Source organism: Hipposideros armiger, unplaced genomic scaffold, assembly GCF_001890085.2.
Source record: "Hipposideros armiger isolate ML-2016 unplaced genomic scaffold, ASM189008v1 scaffold_18, whole genome shotgun sequence".
Classification (NCBI taxonomy): domain Eukaryota; kingdom Metazoa; phylum Chordata; class Mammalia; order Chiroptera; family Hipposideridae; genus Hipposideros; species Hipposideros armiger.
Window position 1 is genome coordinate 3,352,447 of NW_017731368.1, and position 15,894 is coordinate 3,368,340.

At 45.0% G+C, this 15,894-nt stretch overlaps 1 protein-coding gene across 1 annotated transcript; it reads left to right on the plus strand.

Moving 5' to 3' along the window:
• Positions 1-14,523, plus strand: PRSS46 (Putative serine protease 46). Its single transcript, XM_019631231.1, has 6 exons — positions 1-82; positions 1,706-1,719; positions 2,883-3,046; positions 3,223-3,482; positions 4,281-4,444; positions 14,269-14,523. The coding sequence occupies exons 1-6, from the start codon at positions 1-3 to the stop codon at positions 14,521-14,523; spliced, it is 939 nt and encodes a 312-aa protein (XP_019486776.1).
• The last annotated feature ends 1,371 nt before the right edge of the window (positions 14,524-15,894 follow it).

Genomic DNA, 15,894 nt, shown 5'->3' on the forward strand with positions numbered 1-15,894 from the left:
ATGGCGTGTGGACCAGGAGCTCTTCAGGACCTCGCATCTCCATTTTCTTCTGCCAGACTTGAAAACTCACTCTATGTCAAAGGTAGGGCTTTGGGGACATGGGAGAAGGGCAGGAAGGGTCTATTTGCCTGAGTGTCTGTGTCAGCTGTCCTCACCTCTGACAGGCACACCCTCACCAGACGGCATGGTGTGCCAAGCCTGGGGGCCCAGACAGTGTCAAGGCCTTTCCCATTTGCAGAGTGACATGAACGCGAGGGAAGAGCCTTATTAAAAACTGGGGAATATGCTCACATCCGTGGAACAGATGAGCTTGTTTGTTTGGGGGACACTCTAGGAGAACCAGGACTTGTGATGACAGTGTGACGTGTGAGCGCTCACCCTGCGTACGGCACTTTTCAGATGGCTTCCTGTCTCAACACCCTGTGAGCTAGGCTAGTGAATATCCCATTTCATAACATGAATCCGAGGCCTAGAGAACTTAAGTGGCTTGTGGAGCCAGGATTCGATACCAGTTTTTAGTAGACTCTTTGGGGGTGAAAAGTTTGGGGCCTCATTAGACAGAAGGTCTCTGAGCTCCCACCCTAACTGACCACATGTAATCTTGTGGTGGCAACCCTGTGGCTACCCTGGCTTGGGTCACCTGCCAGCTGCCCATTCTGCTGTTTGGCAGAAAACATGCTGGAACAGTATCTGTGAGTAGGGACATGTCCCCGAACTCAGGGACTTTGTTTGTTTTTTTTTTTTCACTGTGTGACTTGTCTTCCTGGGCTAGTACGTTGTTGAATGAGTGAGTGAGTGAGTGAGTAAGTGAATGAATGCCCCCCTACTTTGCCCTGCTCTCGGGCATCTGTGATGTTTTGGGGTGGTGGGGATGAGAACTGCTCCACATAGCTTCCTGCTGTGCCTTTGATAATGTGGGAGTGAGGGGCTGTGACCTTATAGGGACAGAGGTCATGAACCAAGACCTGTTTTCCTGTCACCGTGTGTGAGTGTGGGCTTGTAGGCATGAGTGCTCGGACTCTGGGACTCCAAGAAGGGGTAGAGGTGGTCTGCAGTGAAGTCCATTTGAGCCACTGACTGTTTCCTGCTTGCGGTATGGTGACACTGTGCTTATGGCAAGGTTGATCTGCAACACCTCATGTCCCCAAATAATCCATCATGGCTCCCCCCACATTCAGCTGCTGTACTTGGTGCTGGCATCTCCAGGCTGAATCCTGCAAATCCTGTGTAAGGTTTTGGGGAGGGAGGTTGGAGTTGACGTTGACCTGGACGTGAGTTCTGAGCAGTGCTGTTCTCTGAGACTGGGGAACCCACTTAGGGTGTGGCGCTCAGAGGTGAAGCCCACTCCTGCCTCCTAGAACTGTCACTTTTTTTAAGTGGTGACGTTCATTTCGCAGGACCCCGGCTCTGCGGGGGCCTCAGCTCTGTGAGAAAGGGAAGGGCAAACCTCTCGGAGCCCTGTTTCCTCCCAAAATGGAATAGCCTGGATTGCGGCAGGCTGGAATATGAAACAAGGTAGCCACACGCCCACTAGAGTATATGAGAAGGGACAGAAATGAGGCTCTGCTTTGAGGGAGAAAGTAAACAGGACAGCAAGCCATGGGACAGGGACCTGGGTGAGAATGGAGCAGTGAGAGGGCAAGACAAAATGCAGCTCTGTGGAGATGTGGGGTCTTGCGCAGGTTCCCACGAGTTCCAGTGGGAGGCCCCTGCTTGAGGGTGAACATGTCCAGCAAGGGAACCAGCCATCTATACCTGAATAGGACCAGGAACCCTGGGACATAGGAGAACGTCCCAAACATCAATGGCTTGTGACCCTCTGAGGGATTGCTCTGAGGTAGGGCCCAGCAGACATTTCTGCTAAAATATATGGGTCCCCATAGGTTATTAGCCTTGTCCATATATTGTTGTACGCCCCTCCACTGCCACCATGGACCCCTGCCCCCCACGGCAAGGACAAGCCTTGGTAAGTGCTGCTGAGTCCTCGCTGCTCTGCTTGGCGCTGCACACCGAGCTGCTGAGGGAAGCAGGCTTCCTGAAACCATGCCGGCTTGTGACAGTGTAAACACATGTCCAGCTTTGCCTCTGTGGGGAGGTCCATGAGCGCACGGAACAGCATGTTGGCCAGCCCAAACGTGACAGCAGGCTATTTCATTTGTCTTTACTCTTGGTCCCCGACCTTTGCTGTAGAATTTCTCCCTTCCCTGTTCTCAATGATGTTCCAGCCAAGATGGTCTAGTTCAAAAATCTCAACTTCATAACCAGTTCAGTGCAGCTCCCTCTCCTCTCACTCGGGCTCTGGGAGCCAGTGAGGGGCAAGAAGGAAGCGACAAGCTTCTCTGCTCACTTGCTTGTATGGTCACGGAGAGCACGCCTCCAGGGGTGGTGGGCTGTGAAGGCAGGCCCTGGAGTTGTACAATGTGACATCACTGCCCAGGGCTTTCTGGCTACACCGACAAGCAGCCGTGCTCACTGTGCCCCATCACTTACCCGTTGGCTGACAGCTTACCCCTCTGATGATTATCTCTTCTCTTTCACTCCCCCAACCACCTGCTGTGTAAGCAGGGGACAGGGATGAATCCTGGGGCGATGGCTGGTAAAGAGCCCTGGCGGGGTTGTCTGGTCCCCGTTGTTGGAGGGCTCTCTTTATAATGTGGGGCACCTGCTGTCGCTGGGTCTTTGGTTGCCATTTTCAGGGCAGTGGGAAAAGCTCCTTCCTACGTGTGCATGTGGCAGTGGCTGCTTGTGATGGTTGGAAGGTGGGTCCCTCTGCCTCCACGGTCTGCTGTGTACGGGCCTGAGGGCTGCCTGTGCTGCCTGAGAGTCGGCATGGGGCTGCCATGGCCCCATCTTTATCTTTTTCCTCAGAGCCGTTGTTCCAGGGCTGTGGCCAGACCAACATCTCCTGTAAGGTGGTGAAGGGGCAGCTGGTGGAGGTTGGCAAGTGGCCCTGGCAGGTGAGCATCCTATTCCTAGGTGTATACATCTGCAGCGGCTCCCTCGTGCACCACCAGTGGGTCCTCACGGCCGCACACTGCTTACAGAGGTCAGTCAGGGTGGCCAGCCGGTCCCAGGGGTTTTGTTTTTTGGCTGGGAGGGCCCTGGTGAAGCTGGGGTTCTGGGAGGAGGAGCCTGGCTGGGTGGCTCTGTGCTCAGCCTGTGTCTCTCCAGCCACTTACGGCCTCACTGCTGGCAATCTGCCTCCTACCCATGGCCCTGCAGATCCACGAACCCCGAGGATTACGTCGTGAAGGTGGGTGTTCAGCACCTCCCAGAAAATGGCACTCAGCTCCTGCTCACTCGCATCGTGATTCACGACGATTTCAACAACCTCATGTCCGATGACATTGCCCTCCTGAAGCTCAAGAACCCCGTGCCCTGGTCCCCCCTCGTCCAGCCTGTCTGCCTACCCACTACCGAAGTCAAGCTGTCTATTGGAACCCTGTGCTGGGTGGTCGGATGGGGACATACCAATACTCAAGGTGAGTGGAGGCGGGTAGCGTTTCCAAGATGCCTGCCTCTTCAGAACACAGCTCCATCACAGGCTCATGCCGTCCTTCCTTTATTCACTTGTTCACTCCATCACTAAACATTTCCTGAGCACCTACATGGGCTGCACATTCTCCTGACCTTTGTGGATGGGAAGGTATAGACAGTGCTCAAGCATAAAAGACACATCTGGCCTGCTTGGACCTCAGCCCCCAAAGTTACATCCAATGCCAAACTCTCACCTTGCAGCATGGCAGGAAGTTAATCCTTGAACAGGAATGAGGTTTCCTGTCAGCAGGTGGCACAGTGGCCATGTCTAGGACGTACTGAGGCATTGCGCAGCCCTCATATACCTTTATTACCTTGAGGCACCAATGATTTCTGGAGATCTGCCCTCTGTTGGTGCCACTCTGGGGTTTTAGGATCTAGGAGCCTTTGTGGGGTCCTACCTTCCAGGGGGTGGCATACTCTGGGCTCTAGGGTCTTGACACCTTGCTAGGTAGCCATGGAGCAGTGCTTAGCCCTCACCCTCATGGAACCTGAGTTTTGGGGGGTAATCTCTTTTTGTCTTCATTCAGTGCCTGGTGTTGCCCTGAGCCCCTTGGGAGGCTTTTGCTTATTCTTTTTAAGGAGCTTGAACTTTTTCAAAAGTTAGGCTGTGGGCTGGGCCTTTATAAATCACCACCCCAGGAAATGGCCCTGCCCCCCACATTATGGGATGTGGATAACCCCAAGATGGAGCTGTGCCAAATCGTTGGAGGGATGATGAGGCAGGCTCTCTGTTCCTCTAGGGACCTCAAAGACCCCCTACAGTCTCCAGGAAGTGGCTGTGAAGATCGTCAACAATGGGATCTGCAACCAACAGTACCAGTTCCTGTACTTGAAGGGCCAGAAGAAGTTCATCGGGAATGACATCCTGTGTGCCAGAGCAGAATGGGGCGTAGACACTTGTCAGGTGCGGAGCGTGTGGTCCAGGGCAGGGCGGGGGCTTTGAGGGGCCACGGTCTGCCTTTTCACAAGGCTCTAGGAGACGTTAGCAAAAGCTCTTTTCCCTGCACTTGTTTCCCACTATGTAAAATAGGGGTGAAAAGACTCTTGGCTTTTGTCCCCAAGAATGGTCGTAATGGCAGTCCTTCCCAGGTCATTTGAACACGTGCGAACCTGAATCAGACACATGCCCGGATCTGGGCTGGGTGTTGGCAGAACCAGTTTTGCGTGAATGGCATCGTTCTGTAAGCATACCTCTGGCTCTTGCATCTTCTATTCAACATTGTTTTTGAGATGTATCCGTCATAACACGTGCAGCTGTAATTCATTAATTAGCTCTCTCTGCAATCTTCTCTTTTGAGAATATGCCAGCGTTGATCCATTCCACACTGAGGTAGTTTCCAATTTTTCTCATATCACAAAATCCACTCCTCCGAATATTCTTACACACATCTCCCTAGTTGACATATTCCAGAATTTCTCACCAGGATGTGTCCTGCAAGGAGCTGGTGGGTCATAGGCTCCGCATACCTTCATCTTGAATAGTCATTGCCAACTTGTTCTCCAAAGTGATCATATTAAGCTATATTCTTACAGCAGTGGTTGAGAAGTCCTTTGCTCCATATTCTTGCCAACTTTTGGTATCGTCAGACTGAAATGTTTTCTATTCTGATGGATGAGACATAGAGAAATAGTGTCCCATTGTGGTTGCAATATGTGCGGCCCCAATTACTAGTGCATTTGCACATCTTTTCATGTTTATTCACCATTCATGATTCTTCTAGGAATCACCTATTTGGATATTTTGCATATTTTTCTATTGGTCGCCTTTTTGTTATATTTTGAACTGATCCTCTGTTCATTGTGTATACTGCAAATACCTTCTCCCAGTTTTTTATTCACCTTTTCATTTAGCTTATATGGTCCTTTGCTGAACAGCAATTTAGATTTTATATTAGTCAAACATACATCCATGTTTTCCTTTCTGGTTTATGCTTGCTATGTCTTATTTAAGAAATACTTCCTTTTCCCAAAGTCATAAAGACATTTTCCTTTTTTTTTTTGCTTGAAAGTTTGGAAATTTTGGTTTCCACATTTAGGTCTTGAATCCACATGCACTCATTTTGTGAATGGTGCTAAGATAGTGGTCTCTTTCTATTTATTTCCCCATATGGACTACCAGTTGTCTCAATGCCATTCATTGAAAAAAAAATTTTCCGTACTGACTGTCACCATTTCTCTCATAAATCAAATTTCTATATACACATAGGCTAACTTCATGAGTTGGACACCCGGAGAATTTATTTTTGGTCTATTTTTCTTTTCTAACATGAGTATTTAAGGCTATAAATTCCCCTCTAAATATTGCTCTCGGTTAATGCCACATATTTTGATATGTAACATTTTTGTAGTCATCCAGTTCTAAATATCATATATAATTTCCATTTTCATTTTGGTTTGAGCCATGACTTATTTAAAAGTGTTTTTTAAATTTCCAAATACATTTTTGCTTGTTTGTTTTTGGGACTGGTTTTCAACTCAGTTGCCCTCTAGTCATAAAATGAGTTCTGCAGTGATACCAGTTATATGGAATGTGTTGAGGCTTGTTTGGTGGCCTGGTATGTTGTTACATTTTTCAGTGTTTATTTATTATTTTCTATTTCTATTAATTTTTCTCCTGCTTCCCTTGGGCTTGATTTGGTTTTCTTTTTCTGTCTTCTTGAGCAAAAAGGTTTATTCTTTCTAGTTTTGTGTTTGACATATTTAAAGCCATGAGGCCATCTTTCAGTTAAGCTTCAGATTCATCGCTTAAATTTTGTACTGTTGTGATTTCATTATCGCTACCTTATTTTAAAATATTATGTTTTGTGATTTGGAAGAAAATGCATACATTTTCTTTTTTTTTAAAAAAAAGTAATACATAAATGCAAAAATTAGAAAATGGGACTTTCCTGTAATCAAATTACCTAGAAATTTCCACTCTATGTTGTTTAATTTATATTCCTACACTTGTGTGCACATCAAAAATTTTAATAGATGTTGACAAGTTAATAGATGTCCCCAAAGACTTGATCCATTTATATTAATACCAAAAATATATGAGTGCCCTTTTCCTCACATCATCACCAGCATTAGGCATTATTTTTATTTTAACTTTTGTCTTTTTGGTAGACTAAAACTTTTATTTTTGCTTTAACTTCATGAAATTGAACAATTTTGTAAATTGCTTGTGTAGCGGGCTATTAAACAGGAAATTTCAACTAAGGCACCAAATTACACTATGTATCAGGGTTCAAAGAAAGCTGTGTGACCGAGACTCCTCTACATGTGTGTATTCAGGGGTCAGGAGGGTAGAGTACGAGGGAGGTCGTTTGTGAGGAGGATTTCTCTGGAGAGAGCTTCCTATTCCACACTTCAAGTCTCCTGGGAGGGGTTTCAACAGGATCACTCAGAGTGTGACTTGTGACCCCAGCGGGGAGAGTTAGCTGTAAATCTCCCCCAGTGCCCAGAGTAAGTGCCCTGGAAGGAAGCTGGTTCTCCTGCCTCTTCACTCTCCTCCTGGTTTAACCGTGGCAGGTTCGGAAGACAAGCTAGCAAAATGGAGTAGGAGGGGCGGGAGCTGAAGGGAAGCAAGGGGAGAAAACAGGCTTGGCTTCCTCCTCCCAGGCCTCCCGCCTGCTAGAAGCCCAGCTAGCAGTGGGGAGATGTTTTAGTTTAAATCAAGTCTAGCGCTGTGATTATTGCATGGAAATAAATGGATAGTCTGATGTGAACTGAGATGTTTTTGTGACAGTATAATCATAGTGATTATGATGCCATTAATCACAGTGAGCAAAATGCTCTGATTCTGCCCAAGTTTTTAACCCCGGGTGAGAGAAAATCTCACCTTCTAAATAAATTTCAAAAGGACAAAGGGAGTCCAAATAAAGATGCTTGCTACGTTCAGTGTACCATTTACACTTTCCCCTGTCCTTTGCCCATGTTCTTCAATTAAACTACTTTTTTTTGTCGATTTGTAATAACTCTGGATTATTATTTGTTGTAGTAAGTAATGGTAAAGGAACATAATGTCTTTTTCAACTAATTTCAAGAGGTTCATAAATAAATAAATACACGCGCACACACACACACACACACATATATATATAGAATATAGTAAAACATTATAGTAACAATGTTTTATAGGGAATATAGTAAAACAAATACAGTAAAACATTAAAAATTAGTGAATCTGGGTAAAAATATTATACTTGTAACTTTTCTGTAAGTCTCAAATTACTTAAAAATGAAGTTACCCAAAAACTATGGGAACCAGAAGTTTTAACTCTTTGTAAGATGCTTTATAGTATTTTACCCTACTTGGTCATCATTTACCTTTTTTGGGTGTGGAGTGTGTGTGTGTGTGTGTGTATTTGGTGTGGATTTTTTCCCATAGAGTTATTTACAATTTTGATGTGTTCGTATTTATCATTATTTCCCTTGATGATTGTAGTTTTTGAGCTGTGCTTAGAAATATCTTTCCCACCCTAAGCTATTATTTACTCATATGTGTTTTTAATTCTTTAAATATTTACATTTTGATTCATCTAGAAAGTTGAAAGAGGAAATCAGATTTATTTTTGTCCAAATGTTTATCTCCAATGATGTAAAAAAATTTTTATTGAATACTTATTTTTTTTGGCAATGAATTAGAAATGCCCTCTTTGTTATATTCTACATTCCCATCTTATTTTGGTCTCTTTCTGCCCTTTTCAGTCTCATTCCTGTGCCACCACCACTCATTTTAAATTATTGTATCTTTATAATTCTTTTTGTATGTGGTAAGGCAAGTCCTCCTCCATTATTCTTCTTTTAAAGAATTTACATCGTTGTCCTCCCATGTTCATTCTAATTGAACAATCTTAATATAATGTTAAAAAGAAAATCATGTGGGAATTTTGGTGGAAACTAATAAATTAATTTAGAGAAAATACTTTTTTATTTTGCTCTATTTCTTTATGTCCCTCAAGCAGGAGTTTATAGCTTTCCCCATATAGTTGCTGCATGCTGCCTCTTAAGTTTATTTCTAGGTGTTTTATAATATATTTCTATTTTGAGTAGTATGTTTTCTTTCATTGTATTTTCTGTTTGCATTACATATTGATTTTTTTGGTTTGTATTTATAATACTTTGTAATAAGAAACCTTCTTGGATCTAGTTGAATCTCTTTAATTTTGTAGGTCCAAAATTGATATGTCTATCATCTGTAAACAATGATAAATTTGCCTCCTCCTTTTCAATGTGTGTGCCTTGCTTTTTTTTTTTTTTTCCTATTGCAATGTCAAGAACTATATAGAACAATTTCTCTGTCTTCCAGGAGACACTGTGCCATTTTGTTTCAAGTGTGTCTCTTGTAAATAGCATGACGCTGGATGCTATTTTTTTTTCCAACACAGCAGGGAAACTGACCTTTAATCCGTTTACTACCTTATGATTTGGTTTGATCTTTTTTTTCCAGTCCACTTTTCCCCGGTAGTGGTTTAAAAGTTGTCATATTTCAATGTCGTTCTGCCACTGGTCACCTTATATTTTCCACACACATATTTAAACTTGAATTAACACCTAGAGTTAATGTCTCTAGCTTCTCCTTAGCAGGATGAGGACCTTCCTTCGTTTTTACTTGCTTTGTGTCCACCCCGCAGGCTCATCCTCTTGTAGAAGGCACCTGGGCTTTCAGCTTACTGAACCCATGTATTAGATCTAAGAGTGTTGGGCTTTCCAGGCCTACACTCCTATGAGCTGCAGTTAGTAATGATTTCGTCTCCTTCCCCCCCATGATTTTTACTTGTTTCATTATTTTGGGTACCTCTCGCCAAAACAGCCTAGAATTGTAGCTGCGCTTTTTCTTGCTGCCGACCTTCATGCAAGTGCTTCTCCTACTTCATCGGGAAGTGTGGTGCTATTTGCCATGTCACCTGTTGGGGAGAGAGCCAGTCCTTTCTGTTTTTCTCTGGCATCCTATTTCAGGAGTGAGGGCCTTGCTTTATAAAATGAATTTTCTGCAGCTACCAAGATGACCCTCTGCTCTAACTCAATGTGCATGGCCAGGTTCTACAACAGATTCCTCACGTCCATCACTCTGCACGCCAGGGTCGTCCCTCCCTGGTCATGGTGTACTTTTGTTTGATTCATCTTTTGGATTCAGATTTATAATATCTTTTTTGGGGGGGGGGGACATGTTTAATTTACTTATTCATCCAACAGATCCCATGTGCTGGGCACAGGTAACGTTGGAGCACAGCCCAGGAAAGGTACTGGCCTAGGAACGAGCAGTCCTGTGCGGCCCAGTCTACACAGTCTTTGCGTTTTTTTCTTGTTTTCTTCCTCTCTTGAGGCTGGGCTCCATGTTAAGGAGTGTTGAGGAAGGCACCCCCTTTGTCAAGTTATAGAATCAAGACTATGCTTCACAAATGTACTGTGTCCCGGAACATTTGAAATAGCATAAATTACCTACTTCTTGAGCTCTGGATAGCAGTTGCCTATAAAACCACATAGGCCTGTTTTCCTTTGAGGGTTAGCTCTTGGGCAATATTTTAATGCTAGATATTTTAAGTTGCCCATGGTTATTGGACTTACGGGATTTGCGTTTCCTTAGAAATTACTCATTTCATCCAGGATTTAAATCCATACAGGAGAAGTTATAAACATTCTTTAGGCTCTGAGAAAGCATATTCTCCCTGGAGGTGAGTCTAGCTTCTTTTCTCCCCACAGCATGAAATATTTGCATTTTCCTTCTCTTTCTGTTTTTCTTGTTAAGACTTACCAGGTGCTTATCTACTTTGTTGTTGTTTTTTTTAAGAACAAGTTATTGACTTCATTACTCAAGCCAATGATTGTCCTGCTTTCTAATGCATGAATTATCCCTTTTTTGTCTTTATTAATTCCTTTTTAAGTGCCTTGAGCTGAATGTGCAGTGATAAATAATGATAATAATGAATAATTTATTTTCATTCTCTCTTGCTTGATATTAAATGTATTTAGACCAGGACTACTCCTCCTCCTCCTCCTCCTCCTCCTCCTCCTCCTCCTCTTCCTCCTCTTCCTTCTCTTCTTCTCCTTCTCCTTCTCCTTCTTCGTTGTTATAAGAGTTTATTTGAGCCAAACTGCCGACATATGCTGTGGAGCAGGCTCTCAAATGTTCGCTAGACCAGGACTCTTGTGTGTGTAACTCAGGCCCACATCCCATGGTCTTCACAATATGTGGTGTTCTTACCTTTCTACATTCTAATTGTGGGTTTTAATTCTGTTTTTACTTTAATATTTTTGGAAGTTAATTTTTTTCCTTTGGTGAGATGATTCACATGTTGTTATTGGTTTCTGGTTTTATTGCACTGTGTTGAGAGAATGTCCACATACAAGATACCTATCTCCCTCCCCTATTCTCTCTCTCTCAGTTCTCCTTTTCTCTGGGTTCCCAGAGTCCAGCTAACCATCTCTCTCAGGTAAGGGCCCTCATACTATCATCACTAACTTCATTATCACTACCTTGATTTTTCCCCTTCATCTTCCATTTTCTTTTCCTGCAAAAGGCTCCTACTCAAATCTGTTTAATATATACCTTTAAAGATGTCTGTAGCTTTGGAAAATACATAGTGTTGCTATATTGCTATATGTGTATTTTAATTTGCATAAATGATGTGGTGCTACATAGTCCCTCCTTATTTGTTTGTTGAGGAGTTTCAGTGTGTTAGAGAATACACATTAAGTGGTTTTATTCTTTCAAGTCATTGCCCCCACATGCCCTATGTCAAATCTTCCTCCCTCCCCCAAACATCATTTTGGTCTGAGTCCATAATTTTTGGTCACTTTCAGTTACTGTCTTATTGTAAGTCTCAGTTTAAAAACTGGTTTGATTTAAACCTTAACAAGCCCTACCCCATCTCCCTCCTCTAGTCCTCCTGGGGGAAAGCTCCCAGCCTCCCCAAACTATCGGGGAGCTGGCATCTGGGTAATCTAGACGTGGAAACCTTGAATCTCCATCAACTCTTTTTCTCTACTTGTTAATTTTCAGCATTTCCTTAGATATGCTAAATATTGAGACCTCTAGTTGGTTTTAGACAAAGCAAATGCCCTCTCTTAATTTATCATCTATCTTCAGTGAGATTTATTGTCCTTCACTGAACAGATAGTCTTTGTTTTTTAAAGATTTTAGTGGGGAATTGGGGGAGGAGAACAACGTTGGGGAATAGGAGAAGGGGAACAGACAAGTTGCTGTCCTTTTGTTCTTCAGTCTAGTTGTGGAGGACGTAGCTTTACTGGCCCATGTTTGTATTATCATTGCGCTCTTCCCGGGGGAGGCATTTGCTCACCAGCCATTGGATGGCTGCTCACAGTGGCTCACGAAAGCTCACGCCGGCTCCATCGCCGGCGACTCTTGGCAGCCCAGCTCCAGGTCAAGCTGTTGTTCACCATCTTAGCTGTAGAGGGTGCAGCGTCACTGGCCCACATGTGGTATCTGACCTGGGGCCCTGCTGCTCAGAGCTGGCGTCCCAAGCCGACTCCTAACCAACGCACCACTCAGCTGGCCCTGAACAGATAGTCTTAATTTTGATGTAATTAAGCCAAACACATTTCCCCTCTTGAAGTGTGTGGGTTTTGGGTCTTATTTTAAAACATATACTTCATCTCAAGTCGTAAAATCATGGCCCTACATGTTCTTAATTAGCTTGATCTTTTTAACTTTTTGTGTTTTAGGGCTTCAGTTCCTCTGGAGCTTTGTTATGGTAGGATCCAACTTCATTTTTCTCCATCATTTCCATACCATCTGCAACAGAGATCTTCTTTCCCGCAGACATGACACTTTTTGGAGCATGTGCCAAGCCTCCTCACGTGCAGGCATCACGTTGGCCCTCCATTGCACCATTGGTCTATTTTTCTGTTTCTATGCCAGTACCACAGTTTCTTAATTATAGCTTTGAAATAGATCTAACTCTCCGGTAGGTCAGATCTGCCCCCAGCCTGACTCTCTAATTTGCTCTTTTTCCTCAAACCTGTCATAGAATTCGTGGATTATTATCCTTCAGTATCAATTTTAGAATCAGATTGTCAAGGTCCTGAAAAACTCTTGCTGGCATTTTATTAGGAGTTGTTTGAACTTTAGAGATTAATGTAAGGAGGCCTGACATTGAATAGAGACAAAAAGGAGAAATGACATTGAATAGAGATGAAAGAATATTTATAAAATATGTCTGGAGAAGAAAGAATAATACAAGCAACACCCAACCCCCCGCCCCAAGTGGAGCTTTGAAGCTTCTGTGTGATAATCCCGAATATCGACGCCACAGTGAAGGTTTCGATTCTACTCTAGGTTTTTTTTTTTTCTGCCAGCTGATATTTACTTATGGGTCCTCAATGTCTCTGTGTGCGGCACAATGTTCTAAGGGTGAGGACCTGTTCTTTGGAATGTTCTCTGTGGGAATTTTCTGAAGCATGGCTTGAAAAGTGGGCTCCTTCAGACAGAATCGATATTTGCGGCTGCCAGATATCTGGGCATATGACCAACCCAGGACCACTTTAAACAACATCCGTGGCTTGGGTGTTTTGAACCACCCAGACTGTGTGAGTTCAAGGTGCAAGTTCACGTGAGGGTGGTTGTTGCCAGAGGGTCCTCACTTGGAAGGTGTGGTCCTATTTGGGGAGAGATAGCTTCTTGCTGGAGGTTTCCTCTTAGGCCTCCCTTCTTGGGCAACATTGGGTTTTGCCTTTTGTCTCCTGCACTGGGAAAAACCGAAGCTCAGTGTCACTGGGTTTGGCAAAAGGCCTTGGGCCAAAAGCCATCGTTGGGGCTTTGCCGACAACACTCTGGGTTTCAGCCCTCCCTTGGGTTTTGGACTCCGGGAGCCTTTATTTTCTTGCCAGCTCACCCATGCATTTAAAATGATAATTTTTTAAAAATCTCACGTATTTAGTTATCTTCAGCAAGGTAGGGTAGGGTAGCAAGTCTTCCATACAGTAGGAAGCCGTATGCTGAGGATTGATATTTTTACATTGTTTAAAGTTGAGTTACCTAAGAGCAGTGGTATATTTGTACATTCATCTAGGCCGTCTTTTATATTTTTAGGTATAATAATATTTTTTTTTCCTTCAGTGTCTTATGCCCTCTTTAATTAGATTATATCCTGGAAATCTTGGTTTGCATTACTTTTTCAAAAATCTGTATCTATATCTATGTCCATGCCCATAATCATATCCATATCTATATCTATATACGGAGAACTGTTTTTCTGGTTTTTCTAATTTATAAAACTTTTCAATGATACAGAAGAGTGTAAAGAAAGTTTTTTAAAAAAATAATAAACCCGCCATCAGCAGAAATAACAGCTGTTACCTTGTGATCTATGATGTTGCAAACATTATTCTTATACATGCATCTGCTTTGCACAAAAAGAATAGGGGCTGGCTTGCATTTCAAATAGCTCACTCTGCAAATAGGATTGCAGGAAAGGAAGAAGTCAAGAGCAGCTCTTTGGAGGCCTACCAGAATTTAAGGGGAGGGCAGATAAGGGGACCAGGGAGTTACGGCCAGAGAGTAAGCAGGAGAATGAAGAGAGAGGCTTCGTCCTCGAGGTTGGGCCCTGGTGCAGAGCTTCCATGTCCCAGAGCAGGCCCATAGCCAGGCCCCCTTATCAGGGACAGCAGAGGCCAAACACAGTTCATGCTAAGCATATGGCCCACGAAGGGGCGAGTTCATCCAGGGCCCACAGTGAGGCCCTCCTGCTACCTCCCTTATGCCTTCTTTCCTCCCCTTCACAGGATAACTCCGGCAGCTCCATGGTCTGCCAAGTGAACAAGACCTGGATACAGATGGGGGTGGTGAGCTGGAGTTTGAGCTGCAAACAGCATCGCTTCCCAGGCATCTACACCAGCACCTCCCACTTCACCCACTGGATCAGGAAGCAGATCGCCGATGTGAAGTTTATCAGCAGGGCCCACCTCACCTTCCTGAACCCGGTGTTACTCACTGGCTACATTCTGTTGGTCTCCTTGGGCTCCCTGTGGCTCCTATGAGTGGTGTTTCCACGGTGGTCCCTCTCAGAGGCCGCGTCTTCCTCTCCTCTGGCCATCTTCAGAAGTGGAGGCTGGAGGAGCTCAGGACCTTAGGGCAGAGTGCCCTTGGGGCAGGGCCCCAGAGCCACTGTGTTTTCAGTTCAATGAAGATGCTCTTGAACTTTGCACCGTTGGTCATCATCCTTCTTCCTGATTTTGGCCGGAACCCTTCAGAGCCTCCCCCACCCCCAAAAGGCCTGGCTGTCCTCTCAGGGGAGCCTTCCCTGATAGTCTTACTTGTGCTGTGTGCATTGTGTTCACCTTTCTGAACTGCAGTTTCCTCCTCTGCTAAATACGGAGCTGGACTCTGTGACCCCAGCCCCTGCTTAGTCATCCCAGCACTCCAGCAATCTCCAGGTCCCCATGGCGCTCACCAGGGTCTCTGACCAACAGTTTCCTTCGGGCCTTCCTGCGAGGGTTGGCCTCTTCTGAAGACACTCCTAATGACCAGACCTGCATTTGCGAACCCTGTTCAGAACCTGTGGGCCTCTCCCAATCCCTCATGTCCCGTTTAGGGTATACAGAGCCTGACCAGTTCCTCTTCTCTCCTTGGCAGGGGTGGGTGATGATGGAAGGTGGGGGGGGGGCAAGACATAGTGCCTGCGTAGATGAATTGTGTGAACTGCACCCTGAGCTCCTGAGCTGCCTTCAGTGGCCTCCATCAGACTCTGGAGAGCAAGGACAGGCTGGCCCAAGCTAGCCAGACTGAGCAGGCAGAGTCCTGCCACATGTGGGCCTGGTTCAGAGCAGCCAGATACCCCTGCCCCAGAAAGGCAGTGGGTGGGATTTGCTGTCTTTTCAGAGACGGGAGCATTGGATCGCCAGCCTGAGTGTCTCTCCCAAGGCAGCAGGCCCTGGCAAAAATTAGAATGTCCTGCTTTGATTTAACTTTGACCTTATCTTTTATTAGGCTAGAGTTTTCCAACAGCTTTGAACCAAAGCTTCTTATAGGCTTTTCCCACACTACTTTTTTTTTTTTAAAGATTTTTATTGGGGAATTGGGGGGATGGGAACAGTGGGGGGATGGGAACAGTGCTGGGGAATTGGGGGAAGGGGAACAGACAAGTTGCTGTCGTTTTGTTCTTCAATCTAGTTGTGGAGAACATTGCTTCACTGGCCCAAGTTGGCACCATCATTGCGCTCTTCCCGGGCGAGGCAGATCAGTCGCCGGCTTAAGGACGGCCGCTCACTGCGGCTGCTGGCCGCTCACGCTGGCTGCTGGCCGCTCACACTGGCTGCTGGCTACACACGGTAGCCCATGGTAACCCACTGCCACAGGGGCTGCAGCCTACGCCGTTGCCGGTGACTCACGGCAGCCCAGCTCCAGGTTGA

Coding starts and splice junctions, on each gene's coding strand:
- PRSS46 (XM_019631231.1), top strand. CDS start 1: ATGGCGTGTGGACCAGGAGCTCTTCAGGACCTCGCATCTCCATTTTCT. Junction 3,047..3,222: donor GCCGCACACTGCTTACAGAG/GTCAGTCAGGGT, acceptor ATGGCCCTGCAG/ATCCACGAACCCCGAGGATT. Junction 3,483..4,280: donor GGGACATACCAATACTCAAG/GTGAGTGGAGGC, acceptor CTGTTCCTCTAG/GGACCTCAAAGACCCCCTAC.